This window comes from Cebus imitator, unplaced genomic scaffold, assembly GCF_001604975.1.
Source record: "Cebus imitator isolate Cc_AM_T3 unplaced genomic scaffold, Cebus_imitator-1.0 Scaffold85, whole genome shotgun sequence".
Classification (NCBI taxonomy): domain Eukaryota; kingdom Metazoa; phylum Chordata; class Mammalia; order Primates; family Cebidae; genus Cebus; species Cebus imitator.
This window is the reverse complement of record NW_016107400.1, coordinates 5,111,474-5,131,779: the sequence shown is the minus strand read 5'-3', so window position 1 is coordinate 5,131,779 and position 20,306 is coordinate 5,111,474. Positions and strand designations below refer to the sequence as shown.

Here is a 20,306-nt window from a genome sequence, read left to right as displayed (position 1 = left end):
AGGCAACATGGTGAAATTCTATCCCTTAAAAAAAATACAAAAATTAGCTCAGTATAGTGATGTGCACCTGTGGTCCAGCTACTCAGAAGGCTGAGGTGGGAGGATCACCTGAGCCCAAGGAGGTTGAGGCTGCAGCGAGCCATTATTGTGCCACAGCACTGCAGCCTGGGTGACAGAGTGAGACCCTGTCTCGAAAAAAAAAAAAAAAAAAAAAGTCTTTAATAATAATACCACCACCTTGCATCTGTAAAGGACCATCTTTTCCAAATTTTCCCTTTCATATGCCAAGCAATGTAAGTAACAACTCTTTGAGATTTGTAGGGCAGTTAACTATTGATTCCACTTTACAGCAAATCTGAAACCAAAAGAAGAATGGTCACATTTCCAAACTAAGCATAAGAATTTTACCTCATCCTAAGCCAGAGGCTTCTGTTGGTAGGGCAGGAGATCCAAGGTTGGGTGTCCCTCCCGCAGAGCATACCACACCCCCAAAAGCCAATCACCAGCCGCTCCTCACCCATACTGTCCCAGGAGCTTGAGCCTCACTGCAGCCTTTTGCTCGGGGTTGAGGTCTGGGCAGTCTCTGAGGCCGTGCAAAGCAGTGGCCCAGGCCCTAGAGGAGATCCCCCTGTCGATGATGGCTGCCGGCAAGTGACAGAGCAGGTTCCCCACGATGTCCACAGTGTACTCATCAGGAATGGAGTCATCCTAAACCCAACAAGTGGAGTCAATGGGCAGTTCCAGCAGGGCATAAGATCATGAGCCATTAGACACACATCCTGGGGGCTGGACGCTGTGGCTCATGCCTATAATCCCAACACTCTGGGAGGCTGAGGCAGGTGGATCACTTGAGGTCAAGAGTTTGAGACCAGCCTGGCCAACAGGGTGAAGCCCCATCTAAAATACAAAACTTAGCCAGTCATCATGGTACATGCCTGTTGCCTCAGCTACTTGGGAGGCTGAGGCACAAGAATCACTTGAACCCAGGAGGCAGAGGTTGCAGTGAGCCAAGATCATGCCATTTCACTCCAGCCTCCAGAGGAAAACTGTCTCAAAAAAAAAAAAAAAGTTCCAATCCCAAACTCTTAAAGATTTCAGGATCTGAACTGCCTACTCTGTAATGGATTCTAGAGATGGAACAAGACCTGATCTTCCCCAGGGAGGCAGGCCTCAGATATCTGGGAAACCCTGATCTTGGCATACCAGGAGCACTCAGTAAATGAGCACTGCTGTCATTGTTATTGCTCTGAGAATATTCCAGAGTTCAACCACCGTTATACTATTAGCACCACAAAAATAAAAACAGCACTTCAAAGTTTGTATGGCACTCGAAAGCTTTCAAAGCTCTTTTGCACTTTCACAAAATGACAAAAATTGTTGACATTTATTGTGTATTTCCTATGTGCGGGCACTGTCTGAGTATCTATGGGTCTCAATCTATTCATCTTCAAAGTAACTGTAAGAAGTAAGTACTACTATTATCCATTTTTTAAGGATAAAGAAACTGCCAGCTAGTGGCAAGGCTAGGATTCACTCCCAGACACTCTGGTCTTTGAGCCTTTACATTAAATAATACATTGCCCATTTCGTGTTCTCAATACTCTATGAGAAGGCCTGGCATGGTGGCTCATGGCTGTAATCTCAATATCTTGGGAGGCTGAGATGGGTGGATTACCTGATGTCAGGAGTTCGAGACCAGCCTGGCCAACATGGTGAAACCCTGTCTCTACTAAAAATACAAAAAATAGGCAAGTGTGGTGGTGTGCACCTGTAGTCTCAGCTACTTGGGAGGCTGAGGCAAGAGAATCACTTGAACCTGGGAGGCAGAGGTTGCAGCAAGCTGAGATCACACCACTGCATTCCAGCCTGGGTGACACAGTGAGACTCTGTCCCAAAAAAAAAAAATACTCTATGGGGGATGTGCTATTACACTCACCTTACAGATGAGGAGACTGAGGCTCAGGGAGGGAAGGTGATTTGCCCAAAGCCACATAACCAATCACTGGCACCCAGACTCTGGGTACGGGCTCTTCCCATCCCTCAAGAGTAGCCTCCTCTCCTTTGGGCCCTGGGCCAGAAGTCACCAGAACCAATGACCAAGATGGTTCCAACCAGCAGCTTTAGAGTCAGCTTCAAGACCCACAAGTCAGACTTCCGGCCATCAAAGCAGGCTCGAGATCCCAGACAGATCCCTCACAGGGCTCCCCAAGATGGCCACAGACATCTAGAGGGGAGGGGACACCCAGGAAGTTTTCTTACCAGGCACTGCTGCACTTTCCTGAGGACTGAAGTCTTTTTGTGAGAATCTAAAACCAAGGAGTCCAACCAGCTCTTCCCCAGGCTGATCAGAAAGGGCACACACTGAGAGGCTGGGACAGAAGCCAGGTAGCGGGCCCTGGAGAGAGATGGGGAGAACAAGAGGAGAAGGAACTGGCTGCTTGCTATTGGCCCCTAAAATCAGGGTCCACATGCCCAAGAGTTCATCCCAGGGGCATTCTTTAAATATTTGTTCTCCCCAGTGATGCTGTGGCTCCCTGTGGCAGGTAGCAAACCTCCCATCCATCGTGCTTCTCTTCTACGGGTGGGAACAAATTTCCCATTATGGTCATCTTCTATGAATGGGCAACACACTTCCCATCATGCTCTTCTTCTATGGGTGGGAACAAACTTCCCATCTTGCTACCCATAATGCTCCAGAGCACTGATCAGAGAATAGGTTCTCCATAAACATGTTAATTGATGGACTAGTTGAGGGAAGACGAAAAAGAAAGGAAAAGTAGGTGAAGAAAGAGACAAAGAGTAGAGAGAATAAGTAGAAAGTGAGAAAAAAAGTAAGAAAAAGAAAGTAGAAAGAGAAATTCTGTCATCTCCAGTCTAGAACTCTGCCTTCAGCTCTTGACCCTTCAGCTCTTGACCATGTATTCTCAACAGGGTCAATGTCACCCTCAAGAAGGAGAAATTGTTTTGGATGAGGGGTAAAAAATATTTAGTTACGACAATGATCCGTAACCCACTGAAGCTCAACCCTACTCAAAATACTTTTCATCAGTGTATAATTTATTTGACTTAGGAGAAATTAAAATTTTCTCCTTTGGAAGGCAATAAGAAAAGTTGAGAAAGGCTGCATGAAACCCATCTGGCCTACTCGACCCCACTACTCAACTGTTCCAAAACCAGATTCAACATCTTCCCCCAAACATGTTCTTCCGCCTCTGTGCTAACCCACACTCCTTTTTTTCTTTATCCCAAGACTGTCATTGCTATATCCTCAGTATTATTCAAATCTGTTCTCACTTCTGGCCAGGTGCGATGGCTCACAACTGTAATCCCAGCACTTTGGGAGGCCAAGGTGGGTGAATCACCTGAGATCAGGAGTTCGAGACCAGCCTGAGCAACATGGTAAAACCCCATCTCTACCAAAAATACAAAAAATTAGGGAGGCATGGTTGTATGCACCTGTGGTCTCAATTACTCCAGAGGCTGAAGGAGAAGAATCACTTGAACCTGGGAGGCCGAGGTTGCAGTGAGCTCAGTTCACACCACTGCACTCCAACCTGGGTGACAGAATGAGACCCTGTCTCGAAACAACAACAAAAGATCTATTCTTACTTCTCCATTCCCAGTACTACTATCTTATTTATTTCTTCCTTCATCCAATAAATATCTACAAAGCATCTACAGTAAGCTAGGCACTGTTCTAGGCACCAAATATAACAATGAAGAAGACACAAGTGGTCCTGCATTTGTGGTGCTTAATTCTAGTAGAGACAAGAAACACAGAAACCAATGAATAAAATATTTTGTTTCAGCTATTAATAAATGTAAGGAAGAAGGCCGGGTGTGGTGGCTCACACCTGTAATCCCAGCACTTTGGGAGGCCGAGGCAGGTCTTCTGAGGTCGAGACCAGCTTAGCCAACAAGGTGAAACCATGTCTCTACCAAAAAATACAAAAATTAGTAGGGTGTGATGGCACATGTCTGTAATCCCAGCTACCAGGGAGGCTGAGGTGGGAGAATCGCTCGAACCCAGGTGGCAGAGGTTGCAATGAGCCAAGATCACACCACTGCACTCCAGCCTGGGTGACAGAGTGAGATTCTGTCTCAAAAATTAATTAATTAATTAATGTAAGGAAGAAAATGAAATGGTAAAAGAGAATGATGATGGGAGTAATCAAACGAGCCCCTTCTAAGGCAGTTCCATTTGAGCTGAGACATGAATGAGTGAAATAAATGCCATGCCAAGATCTGGGTTACTGAAATAATCTGCTGCCTCCCTTCCTTCCATTCAGCCTCCCTGCATTGTATCCTCCATATGCCTAGAGGGTATAATCTTTCTGAAATATAAATCTGATGGCTGCACACAGAATATGAGTGAAACACCTCACTTCGCAAAGCCCCCATGATCTGATGTCCCTTGCTCCTCTGGCTTTCTCTCCCCTATCTACTCTGCAGATACACCCCCATGTGTATACACCCCCATGTTCCCAGAGTGCTTTGCTTTTCTTACTGACTGCTGAACTGGACATTCCCATTCCACTGCCTGGAATGTTCATCTTAAACTCTCTATCCAGCATGAGTACAGTCTCCCCTGTTTCTCCAGTCTGTAGGTGATATTCCCTCCCCTATGCCCAGTGCTCATTATCCATCCCCTTTGTCTCTCCTTTGGAAGGCAATAAAAAAGTTAAGAAAGGCTGCATGAAACCCATCTGGCCTACTCAACCCCACCACTTGACTGTCCCAAAACCAGATTCAACATCTTCCCCAAAAATATGTTCTTCTGCCTCTGTGCTAACAGAGGTGTGTAACAGCATGTGGCTTTCTTGGAAAGCATCTGGTTTTTCTTGGAAAACACTCTCCCTCGCTGTAGGTCCTTGTGTTTTCTCTCCAGCTCCAGGGGTGCAAATACAGATCGAAGTCAAAGTTACCCATCCTCCCAATCTCACTGATTGGTTCAAGAAAAACAAATTTGCCCAATTAAGGTCAATGAGAGTCAAACCCAAGATGTGTATTGAGAATGATGGGTAAAGAACATTTTTCTCTTTTCCCTGAATATGAAGCTGGGAAAATTTAACCTTAGATCTGCCAGGGTTCCCACAGAGAAAGAACTTGCCTGATAGTGAAGCCAACAGAGAAAAGCTGGAACAAGAGACAAATGACATCATTTGAACCTCTAGATTCAGCCATGCCTGAAGTCCCTCTCTGAACTTTCCAATTACCTGAATCAAAAATTCCCTTTTATTGCATAAGTCAGTTTGAGTTTCAGTTATATCATTTTCAATCAAATATCAACCTGATATTATAATTGAATTCATGCTTGTCTATTCTCTCTCCCACCATGAGATTATAAGATCTTATAAAAAGAAAATTTAGGTATCTGAGAAATAGCACACAGCAAGTACTCAATGAACATTTTTTTGAATGAATAAAGACAATAAGAACAAAAGAAGGTAGAGGGAAATCAGGAGAGAAGGAGAGAAACAATGTCCAGATCATGTTTGAAAAGCAGGGCTGTCCTGCAGGCCTGAAAGCTCACACATGCCAGGAGAAACGCCTACTGCTCCCATCAGCCCTGATTCCTGTGGAGCCTGGCACAGCCACAAAGCCAGGCCAGCTGGGACCTGCTTCACTGACAGACACTCATTCAGGCTTGGGTTGCTTCGGCTTGGTTTTTACATAACAAGAAAAGCAAGAGGGTCTGTGTGATGCTAGAATTGAAATCCTGGACCTCAAGGGCTTAACTGTCTAAGGCACGCTTCATTCTGCCTCTGGTTCCTCAAGAAAACCCAGTGGGGAGAAAATCACTTTGACTTCAGTGATTCCCACGGACCCTACTGCGCCAGAAAGTGGGGGCTTGTGTTCACTTACGGGAGTGCAGCCAAGAGGAAAGGTGGCATAGACAACCTGGAAACTTCCCAGTATTTCCACGCCAAACAATTAACCTGAAAGATTAAGCATTTCTGGGGATTTAGTGCAGTAAGAAGAAGAGTAAACACAGATAGCGCTTTCCATGTGCTATTGAGGCACTATTCTAAGTGTTTCATATGTGTTCACTTATGCAATAGAGCACTCTATGATGTGGGTACCACTACTGTGCCTAGTGCATGGATAAGATCATTAAGGCAATAACAAACATGAACACAGACATTTAACTATGAGAATGCTCATCACAATTTTGTTTATATCTGCAAGAAAGGGAGATATAATTTTAACATTCCTCAGTAGGGATTGGTTAAGTAAAATATGGTACATACATACAATGGAATAGTGCACCTACTTTGTTTTAATAAGGTAGATTTATATATATCGACACTAAATGATGTCTGTGCTATTTTATGCATGTGCATATATATAGTTAAGCTATATTACATTATATAGTTATATATCATGTAAAAACCACAAATGAGCTCATATTATACACACTATTCTGTTAAACTATATATAGTTTATATGTATAACTATGCATATAGTTACACAGTTATATTTAACTATATATAGTTATACTTAATTATATATAGTTACATAGATAGCTTAACTATATATAGTTTTATATATATATATAGCTTAGCCATATACATAGTTAAACAGAACAGTGTGTATAGTATGAGCTCACTTATGGGTTTTTTGTTTTGTTTTGTTTTTTTTTAAACCAGAGTGACAGTCTCGCTCTGTCACCCAGGCTGGAGTACAGTGATGCAATCTCAACTCACCGCAACCTCCACCTTCCGAGTTCAAGCAATTCTCCTGCCTCAGCCTCCCGAGTAGCTGGGATTATAGGCACCCATCACCACGAATGGCTAATTTTTTTTTATTATTTTTAGTAGAAATGGGGTTTCAACATGTTGACCAGGCTGGTTTCAAACTCCTGACCTCAAGTGATCCGCCCACCTCGGCCTCCCAAAGTGCTAGAATTATAGGCATAAGCCACTGTACCCAGCCCACTTGTGGTTTCTATATTACACATAAGTATATATGTTTTTTTAAATTTTGTTCAGAGATAGAGTCTCACTCTGCCACCCAGGCTGGAATGCAGTGACTCAATTATAGCTCACTGCAGCCTTGAACTCATGAGTTCAAGTGATCCTCCTGCCTCAGCTTCCCAAGTAGCTAGGACTACAGGCATGTGCCACCACACCTGGCTAATTTTTGTATATTTTGTAGAGATAGAGTCTTGCTACACATTGCCCAGGTTCATTTCAAACTCATGTCCTCAAGTGATCCTCCCACCTCAGCCTCCCAGAGTGCAGGAATTACAGGCATGAGTCATTGCACCTGGCCTATATTTTATTTATAAAATAAAACTCTCAAAAATGAGAGCAAACTGTTCTTTATAGTTGCCTCTGAAACATGGTTCAAACACCTCAGTATAATTGACATTTTGGACCAGATACCTCTGTGTAGTGATGCTGTCTTATGCATTGTAGGATGTTGAACCACAACCCTGGCCTCTACCCATTAGATGCCAGTAGCTCTGCTCCAGCTGTGACAACCAAAAGTATTTGCAGACATAGCCAAAAGTCCCTAGGAGGCCAAAATGGTACTCTGTTGAGAACAACTGCTCTAGGAAAAATTTGGGGAAATTTTACTTTCTCTATTTTTTTTTTTTTTTTTAATAATTATGTGTTTTCAGGAAAGGCGTGGTGGCTTATGCCTGTAATCCCAGCACTTTAGGAGGCTGAGACTGATGGATCACTGGAGGTCAGGAGTTCGAGACCACCTGGCCAACATGGTGAAACCCTGTCTCTACTAAAAATGCAAAAAATTAGCCAGGTGTGGTGGCGGGAGGCTAAAATCCCAGCTATTCGGGAGGCTGAGGCAGGAGAATCACTTGAACCTGGAGGCGGAGGTTGCAGTGAGCTGAGATCGAACCACTACATTCCAGCCTGGGCAACAGAGCAAGATCCTGTCTCAATAATAATAATGATAATAATAATAATGTGTTTTCCGTAAAAATATAAATAAGAAAGGTAAAGTTTCTAATTAACTGGTATTTGAAGGCTCTGAGAACTGGAAGCCTAGGGAAGCACCTTGGTTGGGGCAAACCTTCCTGCTCGAACATGTAGGTCTTCCTCAAAGCAGGTCTGGCCTCCATCCTTTTGCTCAATTACTGGCTTGTCCACTTGGGCAGGTCTTTTAATATAGTTCAGTGGTTTGTACTGGCAAACCCATTAGAAATGCAAAGCCTCAGGCCTCACCCGTTACCTACTATATGTAAAACTCTGGGAGTGGGGTCCCAATTTGTGTTTTAACAGCCTTCCAGACAATGCTGACACGAGCTCAGCTCTGAGAGTCACTAAAAGAATTAACAGTCCAAGAGAATGACAGAGCTTCATTAAAACTTTACATATTCCTCTAATGATCTCAAAGGATTATACACCAAGCACGCTATGCTTCCTGGTTTTCTGGGAGATAATTTACTTTTTGGAAAGTCTTTATTCTGGTCTGAAACACAAGGCCAGAGTTGAGAAGATGCCTTTTATATCCGTTACAGGAGTCTGTAAGCCAATGGTTCACACCGGAAGTTCAAATGTTGCAAGGCCTGTGTTTACTGGCTTAGACACTGTGAAAAATCAGTCACTGGCTGGGCTCAGTGGCTCATGCCTGCCATGCCAGCACTTTGGGAGGCTGAGGCAGGAGGATCACTTGAGCCCAGGTGTTTGAGACCAGCCTGGGCAACATATCAAGACCCCAACTCTACGAAAAATAAATAAGTTAGCCAGGCATGGTGATGTATACCTTTAGTCCTAGCTACTCAAGAGGCTGAGGTGGGAGGATCACTTGAGCCCAGGAGGTTGAGGCTGCAGTGAACCATGATCGTGCCACTGCACTCCAGCCTGAGCGACAGGGCAAGATCCTGTCAAAAAAAAAAAAAATCAGTTACTACTTCCAGTGCCCCCAAAGGGTTAAACAGCCTCCATAGTCTTTTGGAAAATGAAGTTTTAAGTGAGAAAGCAAATGCTCTCAGAGTACTGTTCGCATTCACAGCTACTCCTGCAAAGCATTGGAATACTAGCTGAAGGATTATCTTCCATCCCAGGAGAGCATAATTGTGAACATGCAAAATACTATCCCTTATGAATATATTTTAAGCTTCAACTTTGAGAATGGAATAATCAATCTGTTGATACTTTGGCTGTAGAGATGTGGGTATTTGGAGCTGTTTTAAAAGAAACTGGAAAAAAAAAAAAAACTGACTCAATCTTTGGCCCCAAGTCATCACTTGTGTCTGAATAATTCTGGCATAAAGATCTTTAGAAGCCACAGCCAATGCCAGCCCAGTGACTGGGGAAGGGAGAGAGAATCAGAAGTTAGAAAATGCTTTAAACGGTACCTGATATGGTGAAAGCAGGGCGAAGTTGTTCTGAAAATCCTGGAAATGGGCCAGAAAGAAGTCGGCGCTCATGGCATCAATGTGTGAGCAGGTCACACCTTTCACCAGCTGCCCAGCACTAGAAAACAAAACAAGGGACTCGGGAGAGAAAGGGGTTGGGGAGGAGAGGAAAGAAAGAGCAGGAGAAGGCAGACGTGATCAGACACACGCTATAGACGTGACTGCCTAACTCTCCCTCCTGGGAAAGTAGGCTCCTCTGGCAGAAGGAAGCCTGTTCGGCATCCAGGCTAAGTTACGTTGTCCTACCTCAGAAGCTCCTCAGGTCTTCTGGTGGTCTTTAACAGAAGCTCATACAGGAACAGAGCCTGAGAGAAGAGAATGATCGACAGCACTGATGGCACACTCAGCGTGAGGCCCTATCGGGAAGGCGCTCCACAATCCCATTTTACAGATGGGGAAATGGAGGCTTCACAGGTTATGTCAGTTACGTAGGACCAGACCATTGCTAAGTGGCAGTGCCAAGATTTGAATTGGTGTCAAGGTAATTCCAGAACCCTGCTCTCACATGCCAGGTGATTCCCTATACTCCATGAGGCGGATGAGAAGCAAAGATGTTGGTGGCAGGGCTGGAGTTTTACATCCTGTGCTTTATGAAGCTGCTGACAAGCTGAGAACTCCCTGTGACTCCTATTTACATGTGCACCTGCCAGGTCCTGAACACCAGGCATCCCAGAATAGACCAGGATGGGCTAGAAAGCACCAGCAATAAAGTACCTGCAGCCTGCAGCATGCACTCGCTTCCAACCACCCCCAGATGAGCACTCTAGAACAATGTTAAGTAGACAGGGGAGTCATTTGTTTTAAGGAACATAATTTTACAGAATCCCTAACTTGCAGATGCAATCAAGTACTACATTTGTCTATTTTATAGACTCTGAAACTTTGAGCATCATTCCCCAAACAGAATAAATTACGAGCTAGTGTTAGACATGGTAGCTGAGAGCCATAAAGCAGCACAAAAGCCCAGGCAAAAGGGGCGGGCGACGGAGAGAAGTTCTGGACACTGTGTGTGGCCCCAGAGACTTCCTTGGGCATGGGGTCAAATTCTGGGACCCTCCCATGGTCTTCCCCATCTCAGGAAATGACAATCCATCAGCCCAGTGGCTGAGACAAAAGTATCTTTTTTTTTTTTTGAGACGGAGTCTTCCTCTGTTGCCAGGCTGGAGTGTAGTGGGGCAATCTCAGCTCGCTGCAACCTCCACCTCCTGGGTTCAAGCAATTCCCCTGCCTCAGCCTCCTGAGTAGCTGGGACTACAGGCATGTGCCACCACGCCCAGCTAATTTTTTGTATTTTAGTAGGGACAAGTTTCACCATGTTGGCCAGGGTGATCTCGATCTCCTGACCTTGTGATCCACCTGCCTCAGCTTCCCAGAGTGCTGGGATTCCAGGCATGGACCACCATGCCTGGTGGAGACAAACGTATCTTGAAGTTTTTGGTGGCAGGATGTATTTTCCAAAATAAAATGATTGGCCGGGCACCCTGGCTCACACCTGTAATCCCAAGTCTTTGGGAGGCCAATGCAGGCGGATCACTTGAGGTCAGAAGTTTGACACCAGCCTGGCCAACATGGTAAAACCCCATCTCGATAAAAAAAATACATAAATTAGCCAGGCATGAGAGCATGTGCCTGTAATCCCAGCTACTCAGGAGGCAGAGGCATGAGGATTGCTTGAACTCAGGAGACGGAGGTTACAGTGAGCCAAGATTGTGCCACTGCACTCCAGCCTGAGCTACCAAGAGATTCTGCCTCAAAAAATAAAATAATAAAATGGTTGCCACTGTCACTAAATTTAGAGGTGGTTTGTGACACAGCAATAGGTCACTGAGATATCATCCAGCCTCATGAGAGACCCTGAGCAAGAGGCCCTGGAACAGACAGGGATTTGTATCTATTTCATTCACTTTTGCACTCTCAGCGCTGTGAACAGCACCTGGCGCATTGATGAGCAGTGCTTGATAAACATTTGCTGGGTGCATGTAATGAAGACTAACTGAATGCAAAGGAAATCAAGGACAGTGCTAAGGCAGAGCATCCACTTCAACAGCACCATCCCCCCAAGCAGCCTCAATGCTGGCAGCATTTAATAAGACACATCACAGCCGTGAGTATTTATAGCACATGGCCCAGCTGGCATACACCAGTGACCCTCATTTTATTATCAAAATTATCCCCATTTTGCACACGAGAAAACTGAGGCCATGTAAGGAACTTCTCCAAAGCTAATAAATAAGTGGGAGCCAGAATTCATGCTAAGGTCTTGTCTAACTCGTTTTTTTTTAAGAGGCACAGTCTTGCTCTGTTGCCCAGACTGGAGTGCAGTGGCATGACCATAGCTCACTGCAGTGTGGAACTCCCAGGCTCAAGCGATTCTCCTGCCCTGGCCTCCTGAGCAGCTGGGACCACAGGCATGCATCACCATGCCTGGCTCATTTTTTAACTTTTTGTAGAGGCAGGGTCTTTCTATGTTGCCCAGGCTGGTCTTGAACTCTGGGCGTCAGGCGATCCTCCTGCCTCTGCCTGTTCAATTTCTTAATACTATACTATTCTGCCTCCTGGGTTTAATCACACAGAAATAAATTTCTTTTATCAAATTAACCTTAAAAGAGACCATTCATTCTCACCAGACAGACAGAAATATAGGATCAATCTCTGCTTCATGGTAATACCTGGCTCCTCCCAAGTTCCTTTTCCTTCAGGACTGTAGAGTTGAATCCAGGTTCCCTCCTTAAATCAAAGAGAGACACTTCCTTAAAGAAAGCCCCTTGTATCTCCACAATGCCTGAGGCAGTGTCTCCCGATTCGATCATCTGCCAAAAGTGAGAAGCAACACAACAACCTTGTAAAAAAAGATGTATTGAGCTTTGAGGAAGGGCCGGACATTACATCACAGGCTATAAAATCCATCAGACCCACTCAGCAACCCTAGGAAGTGGACAGTGGCATCATTCCCATTTCACAGGCTAGGAAACAGAGACTTCAAGGGTGAAGAGTTGAAAGTCAGTGAGATGCAAGGCCAACTTTGTCTTACTCCAAAACCCATGCTCTTTATTTTAACCATATGAGCTACTGCTATATGCAGGGTGCTGGCGTTTTAGGCCAAACCCCTTAGGTTTTGATTTCCCTGACAAGTAAAAAGGGGCCAGACATGGTGGCTCACACCTGTAATCCCAGCACTATAGGAGGCCGAGGTGGGCAGATCACTTGAGCCTAGGAGTTTGAGACCAGCCTGAGCAATATGGCAAGACCCCGTCTCTACCAAAAAAAACATAAAAATCAGCCAGTGGCACAGGTCTGTAGTCTCAGCTACACGGGAGGGTGAGAGGATCACTTGAGCCCTGGAGGTTGAGGCTGCAGTGAACCAAGCTCATGCCACTGCATGCTGGCCAGGGTAATAGAGCAAGACCCTATCTAAACAAACAAAATGGAATACAGATGTGGCTATGGACAGTGAAAAGGACTTTCAGATGCCCCCTAGAACTTTTGAGCTTATTTTTAGAGTTGAAAAGCAAATTTTAGGCCAGGTACAGTGGCTCACACCTGTAATCTCAGCACTTTGGGAGGCCAAGGCAGAAAGATTATTTGAGGCCAGGAGTTGGAGACCACACTGGGCAATATAGCAGTACTCCATCTCTATAAAAAATTAATAAATTAGCCAAGCATGGTAGCTTGAGGCCAGGAGTTCAATACTAGCCTGGGCAACATAGCAAAACAATATCTCTACAAAAAGTTTAAAAATAAGCAGGTGTGGTGATCATGCCTATGATCCCAGCTATTTAGGAGGTTGAGGCAGGAGGATTGCTTTCTTTCTGAGAAAGAAAGAAGGAAGGAAGGAAGGGAGAGAGGGAGGGAGGGAGGAAGGAAGGAAAGAAGAAAGGAAAGAAGGAAGGAAGAGAGGAAGGGAGGGAGGGAGGGAGAGACTGCAGTGAGCTACGATCAACCACTTTACTCCAGCGTGAGTAACAAATAAAATTGTCTCAAAAAAAAAAAATCTTTTGAAGTGTTATAAGATCAGGAAACCTGATTTAAGAAAGTCTTCCAGATTAGACTGGGGGGAAAATGGGGTCCGGAAAGAATGGCAACATGACTGAAGGGCTCTGTCTGGAAAGGAGGGAAGGTGAGCCGCCAGGAGAAGGCAGAGCCACTCCAGACACTGATAGCTGAGACAATCCCACCCCTGGATTCATGGCCCACAGTCACAGCCAACTCACCAAACTGCAAAACCACACCCACTGTGAGCGAGCCACGTGGCTGAGCACCAGACATCTTCCCTCTCACCTTGCTGAGGATACCTTGCTTCTGGGCAGGTGACAAGTTGAACACATACTGGGAGACAGCACTTCTCAGGACCTGCGAGAGGTCCTTGCGGTCCATGCTGCAGAAGTCCTGGGTGCTGACCCCGACCAGCAGAGCACCCATCTGGCTGACATTGTAGAAAGACAGTACCTAGAAGAGGAGCAGCCACATAGTCAAGCTCTGCTCCCGCCTTTTGCCTCTCCGACATGCACTCAGCCCATCTATATGCCAAGTATTGGAATGGGTGACACCTTAGAACCACAGCAGTGAGCCAGACAGATGCTGCCTCCACAGGCCTTCCTTCCTTCCTTCTATCAAGAAAAAGAGCTGGCCAGGAGCAGTGGCTCATACCCGTAATCCCAGAACTTTGAGAGGCCAAGGTGGGTGGATCACCTGAGGTCAGGAGTTTGAGAGCATCCTGGCCAACATGGTGAAACCTCGTCTCTACTAAAAATATGAAAATTAGCCAGATGTGGTGGCAGGTGCCTGTAATCCCAGCTACTTGGGAGGCTGAGGCAGGAGAATTGCTTGAGCCCGGCAGGCACAGGTTGCAGTGAGCTGAGATTGCAGCATTGCACTCCAGCCTGGGCAACAAGAGCAAAACTCTGTAGAAAGAAAAAAAAGAAAGTAAAAGAAAAGAAGGAGGGAGGGGAGGGAGGGGGAGGGGAGGAAAGGGAGAAAGAAAGTAACGAGGGGGAAGGAAGGAAAGAAAGATAGAGAGAGATAAAGAAAGAGGGAGAGAGAAAAAGAAAGGAAGAAAGGAAGAAAAGAAAGAAAGAAAGAAAGAAAGAAGGAAGGAAGAAAGAAAGAAAGAAAGAAAGAAAGAAAGAAAGAAAGAAAGAAAGAAAGAAAGAAAGAAAGAAAGAAAGAAGGGAAGGAAAGAAAGAAAAGAAAGTTACACTTGGGTTTTTTTCTTTCATTTACAGTGAAGATGCTAGATAGTTTTCCATATAATCAAGGACGTGCTTTGGTTCTATGAAAAGACAGTTGAGTGGATTCCTGTAGTTATTGTATGTATAATGGGTGGTCTCATGCTGTCTTCAAAGAAGGCAAGACATTTTGACCTCTTGCCTTCTGAGTAAAGTGGCTTCACCCCTCAGTAGGAAGTGTTGGATATTAGGAAAGAGACAAAGCACTTTGTCCTGGGCTGGGAGGGAACAACACAGTCTCCCTCAACTCCCTAAAATCAAATTCAGAGAGAACTGCCAAGGTGGACCCATGGAGCCCCAATCAAGGTCCAGAAACAAGGATTCAAAGCTTTCAACATAAAGTCACCATGAGACTAGAAGAGACTAGATGAAAGGGCTAGCCTGGCCCCTGAGTCAGAAAGGGGGAATGGGTGGACATTGGTCGTGGTGCCATGATGGAGACAGTGAGCATGGGAGTTAAATAAGACAGCTCTGGGGCCAGATGCCCTGGGTTCAATCCCAGCTGCATAATTTTCATGTGGCCTTGTCAGTTCCCTTACACACTCTGTACCCCACATGAATGAACTGGAAAATGAAGATTACAGCACTACCGACTCCAGAGGATTGTTGGATTAAATCATTAACTCACTTAGAACACAACCTGGCACATAGTAAGTGTTCAGTAAATGTCTGTTATTCCTCCCTCCCTGGGCCCCACAATGGAGGAAGCAGGCTAGGACCAGCCATTGGAGCTGCAGCAGCCCTTCATCCCACCCTCACCCTCCCTACTGACATCCTGCTCCAGTTCCCAGTTGGATTTACTTTGGGCGATGTGGTTGGAATATATTTGGCTCAGAACCATGACATAGCAAACCTAGCTTTTAAAACTTGAAGAGCTTTAAAAAGACTTGGATGCCAAGAAGAAATCCCCTATTCCTGCTCTTTGGGAGGCCAAAGCAGGTGGATTGCTTGATCTCAGGAGCTCGACATCTATCTGGGCAACACTGCAAAATCCCATCTCTACCAAAAAAATACAAAAATCAGCCCTGCATGGTGGTATGTGCCTGTGGTCCCAGCTGCTCAGGAAGCTGAGGTGGGAGGATCCCCTGAGCCTGGGAGGTCAAGGCTGAAGTCAGCCAAGATCAGACCACTGCACTCCAGCCTGGGCAACATAGTGAGACCCTGTCTCAAAAAAATACAAAGAAGAAGAAACTCCCTAGTTCATGAGGCCGACTGCACCACTGCCTTGTGGATGCATAGATTCTACTCTACACCTCTTAAGAAGCCTTTACCACCTGAGTCACAAACTTTTGCTTTCATCTCCAACCTCAGCGATTTTCTTCTTTGTGGGACACTGTGGTTCTTTTGCTTTAGAGCAAGAAAATGGACCTTACATTTTCAACAACTTCATCCCTTCCCATATCCTCCTTCCAGCAAGCGAGCCACAGCCTCAGGGGAGAGGGATTCCAGTTGGCTGTAGGTCAAACCTACAGCCAATGGACTAGGACTGGAATTTTGGTGCTAGGTTAGTAAACATGACCTTAATGGAGTAGTCTTTTCATTCTTTAGGATTTCTACTGCTTTTTTTTTTTTTTTTTTTTTTTTTTTTTTTTTTGTAAGACAGAGTCTTGCTCTGTAGCCCAGCCCAGGCTGGAGTACAGTGGCACAATCTCAGCTCACTGCAACCTCCTCCACCATCTGGGTTCAAGCGATTCTCCTGTCTTAGCCTTCCAAGTAGCTGGAATTACAGGTATGCACATCATGCCCGGGTAGTTTTTTCATTTTTAGTACAGACAGGGTTTCACCATGTTGTCCAGGCTGGTCTTGAACTCCTAGCCTCAAGTGATCTGCTCATCTCGGCCTCCCAAAGTGCTGGGATTACAGGCATGAGCCACCACGCCCAGCCTACTACCTTTTGTCAAAAGAAAAATTGGTGAGTTTTGTGTAGTTGGTCAGACACAGTTAATACTGAATTCACAGTTTAGCAATTATAATGGGTGCTTGTTAAACATCTGGTAGTAAATTATGTTATTTCAAAGTAATTAAAATTAATATCCAGAAGCCAAAAATAAATAAATGTTTGCTATTATTTGATTGGGATTGGTCCTAATCCGATCCTCATGAGCCAGTTTGCATCCTGGGAAGTGGCCGTGAGCGTGGACTGAAAGAGAAGGACACCAAAATGCTTAGAACTCAAGTATCTCAGATTTGGAGCCCTCTGGACTGGACCCAACCCCGGGACACTAATTCTCCCCAAAAGAATGTCCATTTTCCACCCAGGAGCAGCTAGAACACAGATTAAGACTCCTGTCCCCACCAAAGAGGACTGTCTGCCCTGACAGTGCCCTCTCTCTAGCCCAAGATTGGAATAAAAGAGCACCATCCCTAATCCCAAAGAAATGGCAAAAACCATAATTACTTTTTGCATGAACCTAATAGCAGCTCAACAGCAGGGAGGAAAATCCTGGGATGAGTCCCACATGTTGATCTCTCCCAGTGATGGCTAACACCCCTTGAGGTGGTACTCTGTGGTGTCACCTGGTGTTCCAGCTTCTTCATGTGCACCAACTCACATAATCCTTGCAGCAGTGCTACAGGGTAGGTGCTACTAATTTTTTGTTGTTGCAGTCGTTGTTGTTTAATTGTTTTGAGATACAGTCTTGCTCTGTAGCCCAGGCTAGAGTGCAGTGGCACGCTCTCTGCTCACTGCAACATCCGCCTCCCAGGTTCAAGCCATCCTCCTGCCTCAGTCTCCCAAGTAGCTGAGATTACAGGCGTGCACTATCACACCTGGCTAATTTTTGTATTTTTAGTAGAGACAGGATTTCACCATGTTGATCAGGCTGGTCTCAAACTCCGGGCCTCAGGTAATCTTCCCACCTCAGCCTCCCAAAGTTCCGGGATTACAGGTGTGAGCTACCTTGCCCAGTAGTAAATGCTATTGTTATCCCCATTTTACAAATAGAGAAACTGAGGCAAAGTAAAATTAAGCAAATTGCCCAGTGTCACACAGCTAGTAAATAGCAGAGTGAGGATTTGAACCCAGGCAGCCCTCCTCAGCATCATCTTCTTACTGATTGGCTGCCCCTGCTGTGTGTTTATAACTGACTGTTACAGATTGAATATTTGTATCCCCCCAGAATTCATATGTCAAAGTCCTAACCCCTAATGTGATGGTATTGGGAGGTGGGGGCCCTTAAGAGGCTTTTAAGGGTTAGATGAGGTCATGAGAAAATGAGGGTCAGGTGAGGCCCTAATCCAATGGGATTAGTTTCCTTGTTAGAGGAGTTGCTGGAGAGCTTGCTCTCCCAGTGGTCATGTGAGCACACAGCAAAATGGCGGCCACCTACAGGCCAAGAGAAGAGTCCTCAGAATAAAACCTACCTTTCTAACACCTTGATGTTGAGCTTCCCAGTCTCCACAACTGTGAGAAATAAATTTATGTTGTTTATGCCACTCAATCTACAGTATATTGTTACGGCAGCCGGAGAGGACTAATACACTAGCCTTAGGTCATCTCAGGGGAATAAAGAAGAGTTTAAAAAACCCAGCTGACCTTCTCATGGGCCAAGTATTTGGCAGACAAGATGGTGACCTGGCTCTTGGTCCAACCTGAGACCTGGTTGAGGGTGGAGATGGCTCTGTGCACAGCCTCGGGGGAGAGAGATTCCAGTTGGCTATAGGTCAAACCTACAACCGCATCCGACAAAGAACCCAGGGTCTCGTTGAGGGTCTGGTTCTCTGTGGCAATGTCCAGGAGTTCTGCTTTGAGCTGGAAGGAGAGCAAATTGGAATGAGTGTTGATAGGAAGCAGGGCAGTGGCTCCCTCTGACCATAACCAGGGCTATTAGGACTCTACCTCACCCTCCCATCAAAGCCTCTGGACACCGAAGTGAAGAAGGAAAGGGACTCCTGACATGCCCAGAAAGTGAGGCATCACATGGAGAGCACTTCCTCTGGCCTTGGCTCTCATGTGCCAAAAATTCCCTTTGCGCTTCATTTAAATATTAATTTGTCATTAAATAAACCTTAAACCATGTCAGAAAGAAATCTCATTCCCTTTATAACTCCACCATACTCTTTTTTTTTCAAACAAATGAGCTCTTTTATTTTAGAGTACTTTTTACCAAGATAGGGTTTTTTTTTTTTAACTTTACTTTAGGTTCTGGGGTACATGTGCAGATCATGCAGGATTGTTGCATAGGTACATACATGGCAAGGTCCACCACACTCTTATAGCATCTATTTTCCTCTGGTGACCTTGAACTCTATATCCATATATATAGGCTGTTTTCCTTTCATGAGATAGCCAGGGCCCTTTTCATGATAATTTACAGTCTGTGTAAAAATAACTCTTCTTTTTTTTTAGACTGAGTTTCGCTCTTGTCGCCCAGGCAGGACTACAATGGCATAGTCTCAGCTCACTCCAACCTCCACCTTCCAGGTTCAAGCAATTCTCCTACCTCCATCTCCTGAATAGCTGGGATTATAGGCACCCACCACCTCACCTGGCTAATTTTTAGTAGAGGGGGGTTTCACCATGTTGGCCAGGCTGGTCTTGAACTCCTGACATCATGTGATCCACCTGCCTCAGTCTCCCAAAGTGTTGGGATTACAGGTATGAGCCACCACACACAGCCAAAAATAACTCTTAACAGTACAAGAAAGTAAAAGTCTCCTCAATATCCTACCTCGTAAAAGTAACCATGATTAGCAATTGGGTGTATATGCTTCCAAGACTTCTGTGCCTTTATAAATATAGAGACACTATGTAGTTTTTACAGGGTTATAACATAAACAGAAGCACAATTTGCTCTTCTATATTTCCCCTTAAAATTATCTCTTGCACCTGTTTGCACATTTCTATTATCATTTTAATAATTTTTATTGCAATATGCCTGCCTAATTATAGAAAAGTGTGTGTTCCAACTGCTTCTAGTAAGGAATGTGATAAACTCACCTACTATACAATGAGCTTTTTAACAAAAAACAAAAATAGTTCATGTTTAACACCTGAATTTACGTGAACAACGTAGTTATTTCAGACAGGTGCATAAAACGGGTTTCTGGCAATATCGAAATAGCCACTAGGGGGCAGAAAAGTGAAGTAGAAGAAACAGCTGTCACAGCACCTGGGTTCTCCAAGTTCAGCAACTCCCTTCCCTAGAGATCAGTTTCCACATCTGTAAAATGAAGGAGTGGACTACAGTGGCAGCTCTCAAAGTGTGGAGCACACCCAGCGGCATGGGCATCACCTGGGAACTTAGATGTGCAAATTGCCAGGCTGCTCCCAGACCTCCAAAATCAGAGACTTGGTGGGGCTCCGAAATCCAAGGATCCCCAACCTCCAGGCCACAGATGAGGACCATGGGGACCCTGGCCTGTTAGAAACCGGCCACAGCAGGAGGTGAGCAGCACCCGCTTGAATCATCTCCGCCTCCTGTCAGATCAGAGGCGGCATTATATTCTCATAACAGCAAACCCTATTGTGAACTGCGCATGCCAGGGAGCTAGTCTGCGTGCTCCTTATGAGACTCTAATGCCTGATGATCTATTGCCTGATGTCACTGTCTCTCATCACCCCCAGATGGGACCATCTTGTTGCAGGAATACAAGCTCAGGGCTCTCACTGACTCCACATGACAGTGAGTTGTATAATTATTTCATTGTATATTACAATGTAATCATAATAGAAATAAAGTACACAATAAATG

The 20,306-nt window shown here is 45.1% G+C and overlaps 1 protein-coding gene across 1 annotated transcript in view; it reads right to left on the bottom strand.

Moving 5' to 3' along the window:
* The window catches only part of OTOA (otoancorin), a 78,695-nt gene that overhangs the window by 29,645 nt on the left and 28,744 nt on the right, over positions 1-20,306 (bottom strand). Inside the window, exons 12-19 of the mRNA XM_037740615.1 lie at positions 18,149-18,364; positions 13,667-13,834; positions 12,058-12,198; positions 9,635-9,693; positions 9,329-9,446; positions 5,866-5,939; positions 2,260-2,395; positions 518-708 (exon numbers count right to left, since the gene is read on the bottom strand). Of these exons, the coding sequence (XP_037596543.1) occupies positions 518-708; positions 2,260-2,395; positions 5,866-5,939; positions 9,329-9,446; positions 9,635-9,693; positions 12,058-12,198; positions 13,667-13,834; positions 18,149-18,364 (1,103 nt within the window). The remainder of the gene's footprint in view (positions 1-517; positions 709-2,259; positions 2,396-5,865; positions 5,940-9,328; positions 9,447-9,634; positions 9,694-12,057; positions 12,199-13,666; positions 13,835-18,148; positions 18,365-20,306) is intronic.